General features: G+C 38.3%; 1 protein-coding gene across 4 annotated transcripts in view; it reads right to left on the bottom strand.

The window, feature by feature from the left end:
• The window catches only part of ASXL2 (ASXL transcriptional regulator 2), an 87264-nt gene that overhangs the window by 25502 nt on the left and 37465 nt on the right, over positions 1–24297 (bottom strand). For 2 of the 4 annotated variants that reach the window (XM_059660366.1, XM_059660369.1), the window contains 4 exons: positions 22772–22919; positions 5143–5255; positions 2737–2863; positions 803–946 (listed from right to left, as the gene is read on the bottom strand). In XM_059660366.1, the coding sequence (XP_059516349.1) occupies positions 803–946; positions 2737–2863; positions 5143–5255; positions 22772–22919 (532 nt within the window). The remainder of the gene's footprint in view (positions 1–802; positions 947–2736; positions 2864–5142; positions 5256–22771; positions 22920–24297) is intronic. The other 2 variants (XM_059660367.1, XM_059660368.1) reach the window with 2 other exon arrangements.

Here is a 24297-nt window from a genome sequence, read left to right as displayed (position 1 = left end):
GCTTAATTTCACTTCAAAATAAATCTATCTCCTTCTAGGGGGTGAGGCATCAAACTGCTTCTTACTAACTTTTTATTTTTAATTGATTTTTAGAAAGAGAGGAAGAAAGAGAGAAAAAAACACTGACTTGTTATTTCACTTATTTATGCATTTATTGGTTGCTTTATATGACCGGAGATCAAACCCACAACCTTGGCGTACTGGGATGATGCTCTTAACCAACTAAGCTACCCGGCCAGGGTCTTAAAGAAGGTTCTTCTTTTCAAATCTATGCCTCACCCTCTCTATCCTGATCCTTTATATCTCCAATTCTGGAACCTTTCTGGTATTCTACAGCCTTAGCTGGCTTGCTTATTACTGGCATCTGCTACTCAGCTCTATGAAATACCCATCCAGTTTTCATCTTTCAAAGTTGTTGACACTGCTTACCCATCTGCTATCTCCTTGTTTTCTTCACCCTTTTGTATTTCCATATTCTCATTTTTGTGGGATTCAGAGGGAGCAGGAAAAAAAGGTTCAGTTTGCCATGTTTAATTATAAGCCCTTTCTGTACGGTTAGAAATAAAATGTAAATAATGCCAGACAAAGCAACTTATGATCAGAAAAAGAAATAAACCACAAAAATGGCCTGATAACAGATCTTATTCTGAATAAAGTTTGGTAAGGACAGGAGGGACATGAAAATGGTCAAGACCTCTTAAGTAAACAGGAAGTAAATTTAAGCCAGGTAGCTGATGAATTTCAGACACTGGGTTGATAAAACAAGTTGATAAAAACAAGAAGTCTTTGTAAATTAACTTACTTGTGTGGAGTCTGTCAGACCTTTGGAATGACTTCTTCCCCAAGCCTAACAAAGGGTTTTCCACTTTAACTGAAGAAGAAAAGCTAGAGTTTGAGTTCTGGGAGCTGCTTGACTGTCCATCTGATTGCTTTCCTTCCCATACTGCTAGGGAAAAATATACCAAAGACTGGTGACATTAAGGTTATAGATAGAAATCAATTAATCAAACAAACCATTCAATACTAACTAAAAGTAGTTATATATGAGGTAAGTTGACCTTGCAAATATGTTCTGAGTCTGAGAATTAAGCCTAGAAAAACAGTAAAATCCTGTCCTGTTGGTGTGGTTTAGCAGTTAAGTGTCAACCCAGGAACCAAGAGGTTGCTGGTTCGATTCCCGGTCAGGGCACATGCAAGGGTTGCAGGCTCGATCCCCAGTGGGGAACATGCAGGAGGCAGCCGATCGATGATGTTCTCTCATTGATGTTTCTATCTCTCTATCCCTCTCCCTCTCTTTAAAAAATCAATAAAAATATATATATATACATATATTTTTAAATATATTTTATTGATTTTTTACAGAGAGGAAGGGAGAAGGATAGAGAGTTAGAAATATCGATGAGAGAGGAACATCGATCAGCTGCCTCCTGCACACCCTTCACCGGGGATGTGCCCGCAACCAAGGTACATGCCCTTGACCAGAATCGAACCCAGGACCCTTCAGTCCACAGGCCGACGCTCTACCCACTGAGCCAAACAGGTCAGGGCAAAAAAATATATTTTTTAAAAAGGTAAAATCCCTTATTTCCTCTCAGCACATTATTGGCTTTTGGTGGTAAATTTCCTTCCTAACATAAATGCAAAGTTTTGCAAGGCACAGTTTAAATCTGGCAGGCACATATAATTAACTGGCATCAAAATGAATTGCATAATAAAACACAAAATCTATATCCAGACCAGTTTAGATTAAAAACAAAGTAAGCGACAACAACAACAAATCTAAAGGCCTTCAGGTCTGTCCAATGGAAATTCAAAGGCTGCATATATTTTTAGTTTCTTTTGATTTGTTTTTATTAAATATATTTTTATTGATTTCAGAGAGGAAGGTAGAGAGAGATAGAAACATCAATGACGAGAGAATCACTGATCGGCTGCCTCCTGCAAGTTCCACACTGGGGATCGAGCCCGCAACCCAGTCATGTGCCTTGACTGGGAATTGAACCCGTGACCTTCTGGTTCATAGGTTGACGCTAAACTACTGAGCCACACCAGCTGGGCAAAACCTTTTCTTTTTAAAGGATGTAATTTGTGAAGAGTTCAGTTTGAGCATCTTTTGGAAACATCAGCTTTCTAAGGTTACTGATTAGCAGCTTCCAAATATTACTAAGACATCTTGGAAGTTACATTACTCATAGATCTCACTATCTCACTCTAACATACAAATCCCACTTATGTATTTTTTAATAACTGCATGAATATTTGCATAAATTTTCTGTTTACCTTGGAAAGATTACTAGTAAGTAAATGATTTGGCAGTACAAGAATTATGTAAATAAACACAATAATTTAAAAATAAATTCTACGGTGTACAAATTGGAAAACCAACATGAAACTATCAGAAAAAGAAACATCCATTGATGAAAAGATTAAGCAAAAACAACAAAATAGACAAACAAAACCCACCTCAGAGACAGACAATAGTACGGTGATTATCAGAGGGGAAGGGGGTAGGGAGAGGCAACAGAGGGTAATGGGGAGGATAAATGGTGTGGGAGGAGACTTTACTTGTGGTTGTGAACACACAATACAATATACAGATGATGTATTATAGAACTGTTCCCCTGAAACCCATATAATTTTATTAACCAATGTCAACCCAATAAATTCAATTAAGAAATAAAATAAAATAATAAAAATAAAGAAACTTCCATTGCAAAGACACTCCCATCTACCTACCAGATTTGGCAGTCACAGAGTCACTGGCAGCTTTGACAGCCTTCAGAGAGAGATGCTGACTGGAGGAGAGGGCCATACTTGGCCGGCATTGCTGCTGCTGCTTCCGCTGCTGCTGCTGCTTCAGAGCCTAGAAAGAGAACACTGACTGTGAGAAACAAGACAATCGTTTCAGTAATAAGAAAAAGTAAATGACTTATTAAGTGGAAAAGAGCATGCAACTTTAATGCAAACATTATTCTGTGTGTTTATGTGTATATATATATATATGTGTGTGTGTACGTATTTTTCTTAATATTAGTTCTAAAATGTTCAACTGTTTAGTTATGGGGTATACACTTAAAATTTTAATCAATACACCCTGGCTGGTGTGGCTCAGTTGGTTGAGCATCTTCCTATGCACTGAGGGATTGCCAGTTCAAATCCAGATCAGGGCATATTCCCAGGTTGCGGGCATGATCCCTGGTAGGGGTATGCAGGAGGTAGCTGATCAATGTTTCTCTGTCTCATCCATGAATCTCTCTCTTTCTCTTTCTCTTCCTCTCCCTTACTCTCTAAAATCAATAAAAACATATTTAAAAAATAAAATAAATAAAAAATTAAGTTTTAATAAATGTTACAAAATCTGTCTCCTAAGTAACTACAATAATTTATATTCTACTGACAAACTACAGTAGCCATTTTCCCACACACTTGCCAATGCTTGATATAATTAAGATTTTTATACTGATCTGAGAATTAATGTAGTCCACTATTTTTATGTTTTCTTAACTACTAGTGAGTTTCTATTTACTGACCATTTGCATTTCAAAAAATCAAAAGCTAGTTCTTAGAAAAGCCCAATAAAATAGACAAACCATTGGCTAGCAGCATTCAGGGGGCGAAAAAAATCCTATATAAAAAAACCCTAAAATGCAAATCGACCGAACAGTGGTATGACCAGTCACTAAGACATGCACTGACCACCGGGGGCAGATGCTCAATGCAGAAGCTTCCCCTAGTGGTCAGTGTGTTCCCACAGGGGGAGCATCGCTCAGCCAGAAGCCAGGCTCACGGCTGGCGAGTGCAGCAGTGGTTTTGGGAGCCTCTCCTGCCTCCGCAGCAGCACTAAGGACGCCTTGGCAGACATCCCCCAAGAGGTTCTGGACTGTGAGACAGCGCAGGCCAGGTTGAGGGACAATTCTTGCCCGCCCCCCTCCCCCCAGTGCACGAATGTCATGCCCCAGGTCTCTAGTACATTATAAATGAACAACACTGAAGAACAAAAAAGAGACATATAAGAATACTATGTACAACTTTATACCAATATTTGAAAAAAATCAGGTGAAATGGATCACTTTCTAAGAAAAATAAATTTCCAAATTTAGCTCCACAAGCAGAAAACCAAGAGACTAGTAAAAGAAAATAAATTAAAACTGAAATGCTAGGAAAACAATTTTAAAAAGTGAGATTTACAGAATTTTCAATAAAAAGATAAATTACTCAAAATTTCCCCAGAAACCTAGAAAAATACAGGGTGTTCCAAAAAATGTATACACACTTTGAATAATTATTAATTCCAATAAGTTAAATCTGAAAAGAAAGAAACATCAATGGAGCTATCAGCTGTTGAAGTGTGTATACATTTTGGGGGGACTACACAATTTAGTTTAGGATGTTAGAAGAATCTTGATTCCAAAATTGTTTCTGGATAGCACAAAGAAAAAAAAACTCCCAACAAAATCCAAGCTAAAATCTTTTTTCCCCAAGCTATTATCTTAAAAAAGAAAATTCCATAACATATTTAAAAATATGTAACAAACATACAGTTTATTTTAGAGAGCTAAGTATGGATTAGCATTAAAAAACCTAGCTTGGCTGGTGTTGCTCAGTTGTTGAACATCGACCTATGAACCAGGAGGTCACAGTTGGATTCCCATAAGGGCACGTGACAGGGTTGCAGGCTTGACCCCCAGTAGGGGGTGTGCAGGAGACAGCTGATCAATGATTCTCATCATTGATGTTTCTATCTCTCTCTCCTCCCTTCCTCTCTGAAATCAATAAAAAATAAGTCTAGTCGTGGAATTTTGTATGATACTAGATTTAAAGAAAAAGGCTACCTGATTATCTCGATAAATGCTGAAGAAAACCTGAAAAATTCAACAACTATTCGTAATTTTCAAAATGAACACATACACAAAGAAAAACCTGTTAGCAAATTAGGAACACATAAAATGTGATAAAAAGAGTATATACCACAAACCAATGACACAGAGATACATACATTATTAAATCCTAATTGGGAAACTGCATGAAACTTCTCCTTAAAAGAACCTAATATCCTTTCAAGAAATTTTTAATGGTTGCCAGAGTCGTGCATTGTTAATGTAGGAGATTATGCTTCTGATAAACAGAGACTAGCATAATTACCTGCTTTAGCGCCTTCTTGCTGTGCTTCTGTGATGGAGATAGGACTTTACCTGCTGGAACTGTGGGTGATGGGCAACCTGACTGCGGAGAGGATGGCTGTGATAGTCTTGATACTAAGGAGGAAAATGACAATGATAAATTTGTTATCAGAGTTGATATCAAGCACCATGCCTTCCCCAATCATATTCTGCTACCTGTATTAAGAACTGTGACCAAACACTTTTGGGAAGGATCTTCTTTTTGGAGTTCTACGGCAAACAGCCTCCCTTTTCAGTTTATTTCCTCAGAAAGCTCTAGTGAAGGATGATAGGATGGGGAGGGGTGGGCGTTAGTATTCATACCTTTTCATTCTTTAATTTTTCAAAAGAACTGATTGAAGAAACAGGAAGCAGAATATAAACCATTAGTCACCAAATTAGATAAACTTAGAAAAGATTCTAGAGCCTGTTGGACAGTATGTATGTTCTTAAGGTAAATCTAACAACATGATATAGTGAAAGAAACCTGGATTGATAGAATAGGTCCCAGTTTTCCCTATCTTTAAAATAAAGGCAATAAGGCCATTCCACCTCAAAAACTCTACTACAGCTTTAATACTGATATTTCCACATCTCTTAAAACAGCAGTTTTAGGGCTACTAGGGTGAGAGGGCACTTGAGGATTTCTCTAATGGAAGCAATGTAGGTTAACAAAACAAACCACTCTCTTCTTCATTACTAGCTGTTTTATACCCCAGAGCTCTTAGCCCAACCTTGGTCTTCCCCTCCAAGAGCCTATACCTCTTATAATGAAGCACATTTGATCTTTATGTTTTATAGAGTTTAACAGTGCATTATCTATGTGAGATAAATTGTTGATTCAGACCCCTTAACAATAAAAATAAAACAATCACTACTGTCAGTGATGACTTTGAAGAGTACCTGTTTACTAATACCTTCTCCTTTCATAGTAGTTGGAATGAAAAGGCTTAATAGCAAAATGGAATCCCATAGTGTGGGCTAAAGAGCTTTAAGGTACCACATCAAGTATGTTGGTAGGTAGCTACCTAACATGAAAATGCAGAAGCATTGTTCACTGGAATACAAAAGTTTTGAAATAGAGCATTTCAATTGTCTCTTAGATATCTTAAGAAAAGAATACACAGTAAATAACACTTTAAAGAGGACAAGAGCAAACAATATTAAATTGAGTTACCTACGTAGCTTTAGCTTTATATCTCAACCTTTATGACACAGTTCAGCGGTCGTCAACCTTTCGGAGCTCACGGCCCACTAAATTCATAATTTTAAATCCCAGGGACCACTAACGTTTTTTTAAAAAGATAAATACATTTGTAAAATAATGATCAGAGCACTTCCATTTTATTAATATGAAATGCACCTATTTAATATAACATTTTAAATACTTATTTAATCATAACAAAATCTTCAAAGGTTGTTTAATTGTAACAAATTTATTAAAGTAAGTTTAATTTTTACGAAATAATTGAAGCTTATTTAAGTACTAGAGGCCCAATGCACGAAATTCATGCATGAGTAGGGTCCCTAGGCCTGGCCAGTGATCAGGGCCGATCTGTGGGGTGACAAATGGGTAATCGGGGGATCCCCCGCTGGCACCTGCCTTGGGGCCTGTGGACTGGGGGGCAGCGCCTGCGTTGAGCGTCTGCCCCCTGTTGGTCAGTGCGCGTCATAGTGATGGGTTGTTCCACCATTCGGTCGATTTGCATATTAGGCTTCATTATACAGGATTACACAATTTTAGAGTGTGATATTTACTCCTGTTTGCTTGAAATAAGTTTATAGATTTTTGGCTCCAATGCCATTACTGCAAGATGGAGAGCCGTATTTATTTCAAGCCAAGACCGGTACCGAGTTTTAATTGCTGTGACAGATGAAAATGTTTTTTCGCACAAATATGTTGTTGAAAACTGAATCAAAATTTTCATTACTTTTCACTCCCCAAGGGGTATTCACTTTTAATGGAGATAAAAAATGGGGTCTTGATAAGGATGACTGGAATTTAGCTTTGAACTATAGTCAGATGATAGACCGATGAGGCTTTTTTTTTCATTCATACTTAAATTGCTGTCTTCAATGTTTGCTGCAGATGGATCTATTATCCACATATTGCCATGTCTGGGATCTTCTTTCTTTGGGTAATAATGACCAAAGATTCTGTGCATGACTGTAAGTGCTGTTGAACAATGGTTACCACCTGCCGGTTGATATCCTCCTCTCTCATATAGTCATCAAAGTTTGAAAACATTTGCAGATCTTTTTCAGCCAATCATGATTGCCACAGTAATATTTTCTTTTGAAAAGCATTCATTTTGAATCAAGAAACCCAGAGGAGGAACCAAGATGGCGGCATAGGTTAACGCCGGAGTTTGCTGCTTTGAACAACTACTTCAAAAGTGAAACCAAAAAACGGAAGGGACATCACCCAGAACCACAGGAACGCTGGCTGAGTGGAAGTCCTACAACTAGGAGGAAAGAGAAACGCACACGGACACTCAGAGGAGGCGCAGTGCTGAAGTCAAATTCTGAGGTGCGGAGTGCGCAGAGCGGGCTGGCGGCGGAGGGCGCGGTTGGCGTTTTCAATCGGGAGGGAGTCGCAGACTCTGAGCTCCAGATACAGGCGAGTCTTTAGGGACCCAGACTCAAACGGGAGAAGCGGGACTGTCTGGCTTCGGTCAGAGCGAGTGCAGCTTTCTCTCCGAGCTTTGCAGCGGGTGCTGGGACTCAGAGAGGCAGAGCCCCTGGGGACAGGACTGAGAGCCGCCATAACTGCTCTCTCCGGCCCACCCTGTTGATCCTGTGCGACCCGCCCCGCCCAAGCCCTGCACAGAGGCATTTGCCGGATAGCCTCAGGCAAAGGCTAGATTAGCACCTCCCTAGAGGACAGAAGTTCTCTCACTGCTGACACAGCTGATTCTCATAGCCACTTGGCCTGGAGGTCAAACCCTCCCTGGAATTAGCTACAACAATCAAGATTTATCTATAAGACTGCGAACAAAGACCACTAGGGGGTGCACCAAGGAAGCATAACAAAATGCGGAGACAAAGAAACAGGACAAAATTGTCAATGGAAGAAATAGAGTTCAGAACCACACTTTTAAGGTCTCTCAAGAACTGTTTAGAAGCTGCCGATAAACTTAATGAGATCTACACGAAAACTAATAAGACCCTCGATCTTATATTGGGGAACCAACTAGAAATTAAGCACACACAGACTGAAATAACGAATATTATACAGACGCCCGACAGCAGACCAGAGGAGCGCAAGAATCAAGTCAATGATTTGAAATGCGAGGAAGCAAAAAACATCCAACCGGAAAAGCAAAATGAAAAAAGAATCCAAAAATGCGAGGATAGTGTAAGGAGCCTCTGGGACAGCTTCAAGCGTACCAACATCAGAATTATAGGGGTGCCAGAAGATGAGAGAGAGCAAGATATTGAAAACCTATTTGAAGAAATAATGACAGAAAACTTCCCCCACCTGGTGAAAGAAATGGACTTACAGGTCCAAGAAGTGCGGAGAACCCCAAACAAAAGGAATCCAAAGAGGACCACACCAAGACACATCATCATTAAAATGCCAAGAGCAAAAGATAAAGAGAGAATCTTAAAAACAGCAAGAGAAAGAAACTCAGTTACCTACAAGGGAATACCCATACGACTGTCAGCTGATTTCTCAACAGAAACTTTGCAGGCCAGAAGGGAGTGGCAAGAAATATTCAAAGTGATGAATACCAAGACCTACAACCAAGATTACTTTATCCAGCAAAGCTATCATTCAGAATTGAAGGTCAGATAAAGAGCTTCACAGATAAGGAAAAGCTAAAGGAGTTCATCACCACCAAACCAGTATTATATGAAATGCTGAAAGGTATCCTTTAAGAAGAGGAAGAGGAAGAAAAAGGTAAAGATACAAATTATGAACAACAAATATGCATCTATCAACAAGTGAATCTAAGAATCAAGTGAATAAATAATCTGATGAACAGAATAAACTGTTGATTATAATAGAATCAGGGACATAGAAAGGGAATGGACTGACTATTCTTGGGGGGGAAAGGGGTGTGGGAGATGTGGGAAGAGACTGGACAAAAATCGTGCACCTATGGATGAGGACAGTGGGTGGGGAGTGAGGGCGGAGGGTGGGGCGGGAACTGGGAGGAGGGGAGTTATGGGGGGGAAAAAAAAAGGAACAAATGTAATAATCTGAACAATAAAGATTTAATTAAAAAAAAAAAAAGCATTCATTTTACCTCGCAGTGTGAACACATCCTTAAGTTGTCCTTGCAAGTTCATTTAGTTCATTTAATAGTGAAAAAATATCTGCCAGGTATGCAAGCTTGGCTACCCACTTATCATCAGAGAAGAGTTCTTGTAATTTCAGATTATTTTGCCGCTGGAAAAAATATTTTGACTTCTTCGTGTAGGGCTAACAGTTGGGTTAGTATCTTGCCCCTTGACAGCCATCTCACCTCAGCGTGAAGGTGAGTATACTGGGAACCCATTTCTTCGCAAAGTGCCTCAAATATTCGAGAATTGAGCGCTTTGTGTCGAATTTCATTTATAATTTTAATAACATCTGATAATACCTCATGTAGTTCTGGGGACATTTTTTTCACCGCAAGTTGCTTACAATGTATAGTAAAGTGTGTAGACAAAATGTCTGGGTGACCAACATTTTGCACCTTTGCAAAAATTCCTGAAAGATGCCCAGTCATGTTTACGGCACCGTCTGTACGTATTCCAATACATTTTTCCCATTCAATTCCGTGTTCGAGGAAATAACTATTAAGTGCTTCAAAAATCTCAGAGGTAGTTGCTGCACCCAGCAAGTTGAGCAAACAAAGTAGTTCTTCCTGTAACTCTCCTTCACACTCAACCCTCACAAAACAAAGGAGAAGTGCCTTATTACTTACGTCTGTTGATTTGTCAAATTGAATTGAATAAAATGGTGATTTTTTCACCATTTTTATAACTTGATTTTCAATGCCTTCAGCCATGTCTTCAATTCTGCGTTTGACAGTGTTAGCGGACATAATAATTGCTTTCAATTTCTGGACAGCCTGCTTTCCCAAAACCTCTTCACAGGCTTGTAACATGCAAGGCTTAATTAATTGTTCTCCAATCATAAACGGCTTTTTATTTTTTGTGATCTAAAATGCTATCAGATAAGAAGCCTTGCCCAACCGGTTTGGCTCAGTGGATAGAGCTTCGGCCTGCGGACTGAAGGGTCCCGGGTTCGATTCTGGCCAAGGGCATGTACCTGGGTTGCGGGCATATCCCCAGTAGGGGGTGTGCAGGAGGCAGCTGATCGATGTTTCTCTCTCATCAATGTTTCTAACTCTCTATCCCTCTCCCTTCCTCTCTGTAAAAAATCAATAAAATATATTTTTTAAAAAAAGAAGCCTTTAATAAGGATTTATCTCCAATAGTCATTTTTGTTAGAGCAATTACTTGCTTTTGCATATTTTCACGCATTCTTTGAAAAATATTCAAGTGGTTTTATAGCTAAATCCGGGTGTTTTGATTGCAAATGTCTTTCGAGTTTTGAAGGTTTCATGGCATCATTGGATAAACTCTCAGAACACACAACACAAAGTGGCCATGCATCCAACTCACTACCAGGTTCTTAAACAAATCCAAATTTCAAGTAGTTCGAATCATATTTTCTTGATACTTGGAGTTTTTTCTTCTCTCCGTCACCAGTTCGAATGTTCTTCCTAATGGTGCCTGACGAGGACTGTGGAGACTGATTCATTGATCAGCTCACAGTTAAGTGAAGTACACATATTACTATTGTTACTATTATCATTGGATACATTATCTTTTGTTTTACTAAAGAAATGCTTTGCTTTTTTCCCCTCATTATGGGATTATTTCATTCGAATCTAAAACCAAACAGGAAATGATAGTTATTAAAAGCAAACTATTTGATGCCATTAAATGTAACAGTTAAAGAAAATACACAGTTACATACAATACATAAATAAAATAAAACAACTGGATGAGAATCGGTTAATCGCGGAGTGGGTGACTGCTGTAATGGTTGAAACAATACTGAAGCCGCTTGCACCTCTCATTTCCCCCTCTCTAGTTACTAGAAAGGGGAATTCACTAAATGTACTAGAGCAGTGATGGCGAACCTTTTGAGCTCAGCGTGTCAGCATTTTGAAAAACCCTAACTTAACTCTGGTGCTGTGTCACATATAGAAATTTTTTGATATTTGCAACCATAGTAAAACAAAGATTTATATTTTTGATATTTATTTTATATATTTAAATGCCATTTAACAAAGAAAAATCAACCAAAAAAATTATGACACGCATGTCATAGGTTCGCCATCACTGTACTAGACTCCACAGCCGTGGGCAAACTACGGCCCGCGGGCTGGATCCGGCCTGTTTGAAATGAATAAAACTTAAAAAAAAAAAAAGACTGTACCCTTTCATGTAATGATGTTTACTTTGAATTTATATTAGTTCACACAAACACTCCATCCATGCTTTTGTTCCGGCCCTCCAGTCCAGTTTAAGAACCCATTGTGGCCCTCGAGTCAAAAAGTCTGCCCACCCCTGCTCTAGTACATTACGTGAATTTAGTGCACTGTAAAGGCGAAAACTGTCATTCAGTCACAATATAAGAATTTCTTAGAATATTTTGTTTATTATTATTTATTAGGATTAATAAAACATAAAAATGCAAATAATGTCCAAACTTTTCTACAGACCACCAAAATTTTCTCACGGACCACCAGTGGTCTGCAGACCACTGGTAGACGACTGCTGATACAGTTTATATATTGGAAAAAAACTGCATACAGTAAGTGTGACATTTAAAAAAAATCATTGTAATATATCACACAAAAATAAAGTTGGATAATTCTTGAGATGACTGAGCAACAAGAAAAAAACCATAACCTCAGTGCATTTATACAACATCTTTACGGAGATGTAACTTATATACCATACAATTCATATATCTTCAAAGCTGTGCAACCATCACCACAATCAATTTTCATTACCCACTAAAAAATCCTGTATGAGTTAGCTGTCACTCCTTTTTCCCTAATCAATGTCTCTATTATTAAGCAATAACTAATCTACTTTCTGTCTCTATGTATTTGTCTATTCTGGACATTTCAAATAAATGAAATCATACAGTATGTGCTTTTTAGTGACTGGCTTTTTTCACTAGCATGTTTTGAAGGTTCATCCAGGTCAGAGCATGTATCAATCAATACTTCATTCCTTTTTATCTCTTGACACTATTCCAATTTACGCATATGCCCCATTTTTTTATTCATTAGCTGATGGTCATTTGGGTTATTTCCACTTTGGGGGCATTCTGAACAATTATATACAGAATATTTGCGCCCTAGCCAGTTGCTCAGTGGATAGAGCGTCGGCCTATGGACCGAAGGGTCCGGGTTCGATTCCGGTCAAGGGTATGTGCCTCAGTTGCATGCTTAGACGTCCCCCGCCCTGGTCAGGGTGTGTGGGGGAGGCAACCAAATCAATGTGTTTTTCTCACATGGATGTTTCTCTTTTTCTGTCTCTCCCCCTCTCTTCTACTCTCTCTAAAAATCAATGGAAAAATATCCTCAGGTGAGGATTAAAAAAAAAAAGAACATTCATTACTGGGATTTTGTGTTGGACATATGTTTTGAATTCTTCTGGGTTCATATATAAATTGTAGCTTTATTTTTAACTTTTTGAGAAACTGCCAAATTGTTCACCAAAATGGACACACCATTTTAACAGTTCTGCCAGAAATGTAGAATTTCTTTTAATTTCTCCATATCCTTGCCAACACTTGTTACTGTCTTTTTGATTTGACCAATTTTTTTAAAGGGACATAATGAAAATAAAGTTTAAAAGTATTAATATTTAACTACATTTATTTTGTTTTTAATGATTTTTTTTTTATATTTTATTGATTTTTTACAGAGAGGAAGGGAGAGAGATAGAGAGTTAGAAATATCGATGAGAGAGAAACATCGATCAGCTGCCTCCTGCACATCCCCCACTGGGGATGTGCCCGCAACCCAGGTACATGCCCTTGACCGGAATCGAACCTGGGACCTTTCAGTCCGCAGGCCGACGCTCTATCCACTGAGCCAAACCGGTTTCGGCTGTTTTTAATGATTTGTATATATCTGAGACTATTCATTTCCTCACCTGCCTCAAAGCCCTTTCTAACAAACAAAACCACAAACATATCTCAAAGCCAACTGAACTAAAGCATAAAGATTCCAGGACCCACCAGTGAAGCCAACTCAAGTATACATCAATGTGAGAGAGACACATCAATTGGTTGCCTCACACATGAACCCCAACTGGAGCCACGGATCGAACCTGCAACTCAGTTACGTGCCCTTGACCAGGAATCAAACCCATGACCCTGCACTGCACTAAATGATGCCCTAACTATTGAGCCCACTAGCCAGGCCTACAGTAGCACTTTTCATTCAAAATCTGCCTAAGTGTTTGATGCAAGAGGCCAAGCTTTTGCCTATCTCAGCTTTGGACGTAGCTTCCTTACTAAGTTTAACATTTTTAGTTTTTTACTTAAAGTAAGAGGTGTGAGACCCTTCACTTGAACACTTAAAGACCACTATAGGGTTATTAAGTGGCCTAATTACAATATTATTGTATCTCAGGGAATAGGGAGGCCAAAGGAGAGAAATAGAAATGAGAAATGGCCAGTTGGTGGAGCCATTCATTTATTGGTGAAGTTCACCATCTTACATGGACACAGTTCGTGGTGCCCCAAAACAATTACAATAGTAACATTACAGATTACCATAACAAATATAGTAATAATGAAAAAGTCTGAAATATTGTGAGAATTACCAAAATGTGACACAGGAAGCAAATGCTGTTGGAAAAATGGCATTAACAGACATGCTCAACTCAGGGTTGTCACAAACGTTCACTTTGTAAAAAAACGCAGCATCTGTGAAGCGCAATAAAGTGAAGCGCAATAAAATGAGGTATGAGAGAATAGAATGGAAAAGAATTCTTTTGCCCTATATACCAATGGTTAGAAATAAACTGAACTAATATAAACTCTATTAGGTAGAAAAATAAATCAAAGCTAGTATATTAACTCAGATAGTAACTGGACAAGTGAATAAAGCCAACAGAAAAGACAAGAGGATAAAACCAACAGAAAAAGGCCTATAAACAAATATCTTTTTTAAAAAAATACACTTTTATTGATTTCAGAGAGAAAGAGAGAGGGAGAGAAAGATAGAAATATCAATGATGAGAGAGAATCATTGATCAGCTGCCTCCTGCATGCCGCAAACTAGGAATCAAGCCCGCAACCCAGGCATGTGCCATGACCAGCAATAGAACCATGACCTCCTGATGCATAGGTCGACGCTCAACCACTGAGCCATGCTGGGCAGGCATTATAAACAAAAATCGTGTTCCTCTTGGTATGTGGCTATGAAAATTTGAGTCAGCAGTGTTGCCATTCTCGGATCCATACTACATATCTTAATTTTCCTAAGAAATTACTTTATGTACACCTACAAACTATAAATAATGGAGACTAGCAATAAAGATTAACAGTCTGATCCCAACTTCCTTCCTCTTCTTTTTCCCCACAAATCCCCTCTTCCAGCCAAACTTTTATTCCTATGGTTTCTTGAAAACACTGTATACACACTTCCACCTTCTTGCCTTTACATATACTTTCTTTCCATATGTCTAGTCTTCAAGAGAAGTTATACTCTCAAGGGAAGAATATATTAAATCTTTCTATGTCTCATATAATACTAACCATGGTAAAGCTACTCTCTTTTCTAATTCTGTCCCAATATGATAAACATAAACACTTGCTACTTATTAAGTATTTGCTAATTATCTGCTTATTTCTATACCTCTAGATATGGGTGGAACCCACACCTTATTCGAATTGTTCTCCCAAATTCCCAAATACCTGGCAAATAGTACATAATGGAAAAAGATTAAATGTAGCAAATAGTTTAAATAGAGACGTTTCTTTAGCTTTGTAAATAAGGAATGGCCTAAACAATACTTCTCAAGATTATATTCCAATCTACTGGTTCTGCAATGTGAACTGCTCAACATATTAAAACCACTCATTTAAAAACATTTAGAATCTGGTTAGAAACAACAATGTTTCATATAAACATATAGACACAACAACAGATAAACAAATTCTAGTCAAAAGATCAGCCATTACTTATTTGATTTAAAAACAAAACAAAAAATGTTACCCAAAAAATCAAAGAGCAACCTTGTGGAGAAAACTAAAGTGGTTTCAGAAAAACATTTAAAACTTGATGCTCATTGAAGCCAGTTTTGCATAATTTACTAAAGTAGTTTCAGGTTGTTGAATATTTATGTACCACTCACTGAATATATGTGCAGAAGACACTGCTTTTCAGATATATTATAGCACTGAGAATTTCCCATTTCAATGGATGGTTATTATATTGAGTAACATCAACAGGATATGAACTATTCATTCTAGATACATTTGAATTTAAAGCTTTAGTAAATAATCACTGACATTTTATTTTCTCCTAAAAACATTCAATGGGCCCCTCTGAAATATTAGATGGTATCAGAAATAATGAAGCAGTAATATAAAAATTAAAACTTAGCTTTATATAGATGAAGGATTAATGGTTAAAACAATTATAGCAAGTGAAGTTTCCAAAATTGTTTTAATCTTCAAAAACACTAATCCTTCTCTAGAGGGAAAGTTCTTATTTACAGGACAGTCTTTTTTAGGGGAATTTCATTTCCAGGAGAAGACTGTTACCATTCTAAGGCCCTTCTTCCCACAGCAAGTGTAGTCTACTCCAAACTGGGCAGACTAGCTCCTCGTGATATTCAAACAGTCCCATAATCAAACATGGAGAGGCCATACCTGAATACCTTCCCTTGCTTCTGGGTACCCTAATTATCCGAGTCCTAATAGTGTAGCCATCTTTAATACATGACAGAGCTAAAACCTCCCAACTCAGCCACCAACCACTCCAGAAGAGAAAGAGAACATCTCTCCCAAAGGTCTCTCCCCACATAAGTTAACTTTGCCCAAAGGAGTTTTTCTCCCTAGTATCCTTTTTTAAAGGAGATATTTCTATACATATCATCCCCATTCAGCAACTTAACATATATATATAAATGTTAGAGGACAGGAAGGACTATGGTATTTCAACTGAAAACACAATATATAGCAAATTCCTGATTTAAAATAGTTCTGGACAAGCAGTAAAATTAACATTAGGTCATGCTCCTGGAAAGAACTAGTAATTTCTTGTAGGTGAAAAGATACATTTCACATTTAATGTTTTTCGTAAGATACTTTAAAAGCAGACTAAAATCTGAAAAACTTGTTTCTTTTAGAAGATAAAAAATATTTCTGCAGTTGCTTCATGCTGCAGTATTTATATTTTATTTTGGGGAAAAGGCATAGACTTACTTAGCTATGATCCTACCAAAAAAGCAACAGAAAAAGTTGATTTTAATCATTTTTCTGGAGTCATTCGACCTTACCTTAGCTTGGAATTTCATAAAGCTCTTCTCTGAACATTGTTTCCTGTCTGAAAACTAAGAACTAAATACTACAAGCTTCTAAGTTCTTCCACTTTTACATGGAAATTAATAAACTAGTTTTAATATTGGGCTGAATTTCAAAGTTCTGTTCTCTATTCCTATTTGGCTGAAAAGTACAACTATATCAAGAGAGTTTCTATCAATTTTCAACTAGAAGTATCAGTTTTGCTGTCAGAGCTCTTTATTTTTGTACATAAAAGGAAGTGGGTTTTGATACTATCTCAATGTTCTTCCTGTCTTACAATGCATTTGAAATAAAGTGATGTCAGATTGAGAGGAAAAGCCCTAAATAAGAAAAAGGAATAGGCACAATTAGTTTGCTTTACCTTTATTAATAACTGCAACTGATTTGGAGCTGCTCTGCTGCATGCTGCTCCTATCACTGCTAACTACAGATTTTCCACTTTAATTTCACTGGACTACAAGAACATTCATAAATATATAACATATACCTAAAATGTCCATATCTATACCATGCATGACCCATTAATGAAAGATTAAATCATTCTTCACTATTGGTAGTCCAGTATTTATCCATTTCTTAAGAATATCAGAGCTGCTAGAGTAAACATGAATTCTATATGACATCATATGTACCTCTCATCTCCACCTTCCAAACACCACATACAGCCCATTCTACTCTCATTTTAACACACTACCTACAATCAGAAAAGATCTTGATGGAACATTTCATTGTAGTGTAAACCAAGGACAAATATTCAATATTGTGGTAAGTTCTAGAAAAGGAATGAATCAAAGGCAGTTCAAAACAATTTATCTGAACCACAATTTTTATTTTGCTATTACCTTGCTGTTAGTATCTTCTATTATTACTAGAGGCCCAACGCACGAAATTCGTGCAAGAGTAGGCCTTCCTTCCTCTGGCTACCGGCATCAGCTTCCCTCTGGCACCTGGGACCCGGGCTTCCCTCACAGCCCAGCCTTCGTCCGGAAGGTCGTCCAGAAGGACGTCCAGTCTAATTAACATGTTACACTTTTATTATTATAGATGCTGAGTACTGGGCAAGGTTATGCTATTTTAATCTACATCATAAGCTACTGACAATGGGGTTCTATTGTTATTTCTTAGATCTTCCTATATCATAATACATTTACCTTAAATTCCCAGAGACAACTTTTAACAACATTGTACAGCCACTACTTAAAACAGCGCCTGTAGCATATGTGGCTAATGAAAAGTCAAGACTTCCAAGACCATGATATTGTTTCCAGTTTATTAGTCTGACCTTTTTTTTCTTTAATATATTTTATTGATTTTTTACAGAGGAAGGGAGAGGGATAGAGAGTTAGAAACATCGATGAGAGAGAAACATCGATTAGCTGCCTCCTGCACACCTCCCACTGGGGATGTGCCTGCAACCAAGGTACATGCCCTTGACCGGAATCGAACCTGGGACCCTTCAGTCTGCAGGCCGATGCTCTATCCACTGAGCCAAACCAGTCAGGGCAGTCTGGCCTTCTTTAATACTGCTTTTCCTGTTTCCAGCCACATCTAGACATTATGAATCTTGCTAACTGTTTCTCTAGCCCAGTGATTGGCAAACCGCAGCTCGCGAGCCACATGCGGCTCTTTGGCCCCTTAGTGTGGCTCTTCCACAAAAATACCATGTGAGTGCACGTACAGTGAGATTGAAACTTCGTGGCCCATGCGCAGAAGTCGGTTTTCGGCCTGGGCGAGTCTATTTTGAAGAAATGGCGTTAGAAGAAGTGGGGGGTATCGGTCGGTCGGGCAACAGAAGACGCAGCGCAGGCGGGCTGCGGGATATGCAGCTGGGGAGGCATGTGCGATTCATGCAGAGTTGAGTGAGCCAGTCAGTCAGCAGTCTCATTGTGCAGTGGTTAGTGCTAGTCGGGTACGCAAATCGCACGAGGGTGACAAAAGTACCTACTTGAAGCATAAAGTTACCTGTATTTTTCCAACCAGCTGCAAATCCTACAGGTATTTTTGTCATCAATTTAAGAATTGTAATTCTTTTGTGTTGGTGGCTTTATTATAATAAAATGAAACATTTTTTTAGGTGCCCTGTTTGAGATGGCTACAAAGAAGAAGCAAAGAAAAATGGAAGACCAAAACCATGAATTTAAAAGTTGAATGTACCTACCTATATAGTTTAAGTTTAAAAAATTTGGCTCTCAAAAGAAATTTCAATCGTTGTACTGTTGATATTTGGCTCTGTTGACTAATGAGTTTGCCGACCACTGCTCTAGTCTGATGACTTTGCTTGTTTCCTAATCTTATATCAACAATTTCTAAACTTAAAAAGTTGAAACTGGGGAGGCACAGAGGAGGGACAGAACTTTTAATACATTCAGCTCTACCCTTCCAAAAAAGGTCCTTAGTGCATAAGGAATATAGGCCTGGACTATACCTCCTTTCACTATTGACAGGGATTGCTTTAAAAATATGTATCACAATATTAGTAGCAGGTCCTGGCTTTGTCTCGCCTTTATTCCACTCATTCCCACAATTTGAGGTCTGGGTTGTTGTTCAAGTGGTTGTGATCTTAAAAGCTAAAATCCTCACAATCCCAAATTTTCCCCAATTGCATGTGTCGTAACCATACCAGAGAACTCACATGATTCCACCAATTATCTCAATTCTCTCCAGGAGTAGCATACACATTAACAGAGATGAGGATAAATAAGACTTTTTCTGATACAGTTCTACATCAATACTTCTAAAGGAACTTAAAATTAATGAGTCAAGTATTCCAAAAAACAAACTTTTAGTTTCTAGATCCAAAAACAGCTCACCTAAAACTTAAACCTAAGAGGAAAATTATTAGATGTCTATTTTGCTATGTAAAATCAATCCAGAGTAAAAAAAGCCCTGTATCAGTCCTTAAAAAGGAATCACCATGGTTTGTTTAAAATCTGCCTTACCATGTATAGCTAAATTTATTAATATTTTGGTACAAAAACAATTTACCCTCTTCAAGACTCTGACAAGAAGTTACAAATAATTAGCAAGAATAGGTAATAATATGTATCCTTAAATGGAAAATTCATGTCAGGGAAGCTGTAGCACAAGACACTTCCTTAAAGAAAATTTTTGGGTAAACTATGAAGCAGACAGAAAGCAGGGGATGAGAGCATAGGCTAGCACACTAAATTTAGTCTTTGCTAACAGAAATGAAAAGCATTCTTTTCCTAGTAAGGAGAGAGTTGTTAGAGTAATAAGTGTTCAAATTTTAGAAGAGAAGATTAATGGGGTAAATAAAATCAGAGTATCCGAAAACAGGCTATAGATGGCCAAGAGCTGAAAATAAACCCAGGTAAAAGCTAGAGCCGTAGTGTCCAATGTGGTAGCCACTAGCCATAAGTGGCTATTGAAATTTAAGTTAAAATAAAATTGAAAATTCAGTTCCTTGGTCACACTTGCCATATTTCAAGTGCTCAATAGACAAATGTAGCTAGTGGCTATTTTGTTGTGTTGGACAGCATAGATACAGAACACTTCCATTACAGAAGGAAATTCTATTGGACAGTACTGATCTAAAGGGTAAGGGAAGGAGACTAACAGATTGAGGGTCTGAAAAAAAGAGGAACGGAAAACCAAGATGGCAGCATAGGTAAACACCGGAGTTTGCTGCCTCGCACAACCACTTCAAAAATACAACTAAAAGACGGAATGGACATCATCCAGAACCACAGGAAGGCTGGCTGAGTGGAAGTTCTACAACTAGGAGGAAAGAGAAAAGCATACCGAGACTCAGAGGAGGCGCAGTGCTGAAGTAAAGTACTAAGGTGCGGAGCGGGCTGGTGGCTGAGGGCGTGGTTGTCGTTTTCAATCGGGAGGGAGTCTCAGGCTCTGAGCTCCAGTTCCGGGCGAGTCTCTAGGGACCCAGACTCATACGGGAGAAGCGGGACTGTCCGGCATCGCTCAGAACCCTGGGGCAGCTTTCTCTCCGTGGGGCTTGCAGCGATTACTGGGACACTGAGAAGCAGAGCCTCTGAAGGCAAGATGGAGAGCAGCCATAATTGCTAACCCCGCTCTGTTGATCCTGTGGGACCTGCCCCGCCCAAGCCCTGCAGGGAGACTTTTGCTGGATAGCCTCAGGAAAAGGCTCCATCAGCACCTCCTTAGAGATCCAGGAGCCAGGAAGCCCAGAGGTCAGAGTGGGATCATCCAGTTTGCAGCTCCGTGGAACCATAAAAGACACACTCAGGGGGCAGACTCAGTGAGCACCAAAGCCCCATCGAAGCAAGTCTAGCCCCAGAGGGGTGTCTCCAGCACAGAAGTTCTCCCACTGCAGACACAGCTGATTCACACAGCCAAATGGCCTGGAGGTCAATTCCTCACAGTGATAACTACAACAATCAAGGCTTAATTACAACAAGACTGTGCACAAAGCCCACAAGGGGGTGCACCAAGAGTGTCTACCTCAGGTAATTGGGACACTTAGCACAGAAAGGCACTCTATCGACACAGCGAAGCATAAAAAATGCTGAGACAAAGAAACAGGACACAAACGACAGAATGGGAGGAAAGCAAACTGCTGGATATAGAGTTCAAAACCACACTTTTAAGGTCTTTAAAGAACTGTCTAGAACAGCTGTGGGCAAACTACGGCCCACGGGCCGGATCCGGCCAGTTTGAAATGAATAAAACACACAAACAAACAAAAGACCGTACCCTTTTATGTAATGATGTTTACTTTGAATTTATATTAGTTCACACAAACACTCCATCCATGCTTTTGTTCCAGCCCTCTGGTCCAGTTTAAGAACCCATTGTGGCCCTCGAGTCAAAAAGTTTGCCCACCCCTGGTCTAGAAGCTGCCGATAAATTTAATAAGGCCCTCGAAAAGACTGCCAATAAATGTAGTGAGATCTTCAAGAAGACTGGTGAGACCGCCGATAAATGTAGTGAGATCCTCAAGAAGACTGGCGAAACCCTCGATGTTGTGATAAAGAACCAACTAGAAATTAAGCATACACTGACTGAAATAAAGAATATTATACAGACTCTCAACAGCAGACCAGAGGGTCGCAAGAATCAAGTCAATGATTTGAAATACGAAGAAGCAAAAAACACCCAACCAGAAAAGCAAAACGAAAAAAGAATCCAAAAATACGAAGATAGTGTAAGGAGCCTCTGGGACAGCTTCAAGCGTACCAACAACTGAATTATAGGGGTGCCAGGAGAAGAGAGAGAGCAAGATATTGAAAACCTATTAGGAGAAATAATGACAGAAAACTTCCCCTACCTGGTGAAAAAAATAGACTTCCAAGTCCAGGAAGCACAGAGAACTCCAAACAAAAGGAATCCAAAGAGGACCACACCAAGACACATCATAATTAAAATGCCAAGAGCAAAAGACAAAGAGAGAATGCTAAAAGCAGCAAGAGAAAGAAAATTAGTTACCTACAAGGGAGTACCCATATGACTGTCAGCTGATTTCTCAACAGAAAACTTTGCAGGCCAGAAGGGAGTGGCAAGAAATATTCAAAGTGATGAATACCAAGAACCTAAAACCAAGACTACTTTATCCAGCAAAGCTATCATTCAGAAGTGAAGGCCAGATAAAGAGCTTCACAGATATGCTGAAAGGTATCCTTTAAGAAGAGGAGGAAGAAGAAAAAGGTAAAGATACAAATTATGAACAACAAATACACATCAACAAGTGAATCTAAAAATCAAGTGAATAAATAATCTGATGAACAGTATGAACTGGTGATTGTAATAGAATCAGGGACATAGAAAGGGAATGGACTGACTATTCTTGGGGGGGGGGGGGGGGGAAGGGGTGTGGGGGTTAGGGAAGAGATTGGACAATAATCATGCACCTATGGATGAGGACAGTGGGTGGGGAGTGAGGGCGGAGGGTGGGGTGGGAACTGGGTGGAAGGGAGTTATGGTGGGAAAAAAGAGTAACTAATGTAATAATCTGAACAATAAAGATTTAATTAAAAAGAAAAAAGAAAAAAATAGGAACTACTAACAAGGCATTTATCCGACAGTACTTTATTAATGCATCAGGTGCATTTACCTTTCCTTTTCCACCTGTTCTTTTTCCCCTCCTTGTTGCTGCCATCACTGCTGCTGCTGCTGTTCTCAGAACTCTGGGAATCTGACTGGCCATCACTGCTTTCTTCTGAACCTTCTGAGAGCTCTTTCACCCCATCGGGCACATCTTTCTGAAAATGTAAGCATCCAATTAGGATTAATCATTACCAATTCAGCAAGAAGAAATTAAATTAAGTCTTTGATACCCACTGTTGCAACTCAACTGGGTGGATTAATTTTTTTGTATTAAAGGATTCAACAGCAGAACCAATAATATTTTCTGAATCCCGGTCATCTCTTTTTGGATCAAAGTAGCTAAATGTTTCAATCTATATCCAAAGGTAAAAATTTTACATGCCAATCATATGTAGGCACAACACAGAGACTTAAATTCAACAAGAATTTCGTGTATGTGTGTGTGTGTGTGTGTGTGTGTGTATACCAGATAAATATAAGTTGAGGATTAAAAAAAAACCTATATAATAAAAATTTTATAAAGCATGTGTGCATGCATTATCCATGTAATATATAATACATGTATGTATGTATATATATATATTTGTGTATATATTAGTATCATTATGTATTGTGAATTCAATCAAGAGTCTGGGTAGCAAAAGATAGTCCATTATTTGAACCTAATTGTTTCCCAAATATTGGTTAGTAACCGTCAAGACTCAAATACAAAAGAAATCTTTATTTTTAAATCACATGAATCTTTGGTTTCTACACTGGATTGTGGAATGTTAGTCAGAAAGGATACCTGTGTCAGCACAGTATGTGAGAGATAAAATGGGACAGTTGTAAGATCAACAACTAGGAACTTAAGACTTTCTGGGTTTGAATTCTGGCTTTATCTTCTCCGAACTGTGTATCCCTTCATCAAAATCTTAACCTCTCATGCTTCAGTTTCCCTGTCTATAAGATAGGAATAACAGTACCTTCCTTAAAAGATCACTCTGAAATTAAATGAGTTAATAAATGAAAAATTGTACCTGGCATATGATAAGAGCTCAGTAAATATCAGCTTTTATGAATTTATGTGGTACATAGAAATATAGACATATAAATAACTAATGTTATTTCTAAGTTATAAAATTACATACAGATGGTTCTTTTTCCTCTCAATATATTTTTTATTTTCCCATATAATTTATTTTTCTAATCAGATAAAAATAATTCTGACATGTAACCCACCTACCTACAATTGACACTCGAAAACTCTGATCTAGTAAAGAACTGCTCTTTTCCACTTATGTTTATATCCTAGTGCCATTTCTCAGGTTTTACACTTCGTTAGAATACACACCCCGTATTTTTCTATTCTTTCCTTCAAAATGCAGGACAAATTTTACAATTGTCAGTCAAACTTTTTGACCTACAGGTTCAGCAAGTATTTTGAATACAAATATAACTAACTTCTTTGCCTCCATCTCTTTCACTACGCTTGTATTTCAGGCCAATTGTTTCTTTCAAACAACAATAACATATTTTTTACACATTTTCCTG

Source organism: Myotis daubentonii, chromosome 12 (assembly GCF_963259705.1).
Source record: "Myotis daubentonii chromosome 12, mMyoDau2.1, whole genome shotgun sequence".
Taxonomy (NCBI): Eukaryota; Metazoa; Chordata; class Mammalia; order Chiroptera; family Vespertilionidae; genus Myotis; species Myotis daubentonii.
The sequence above is the reverse complement of the archived record's forward strand: the minus strand, read 5'-3'. Positions and strand labels throughout refer to the sequence as shown.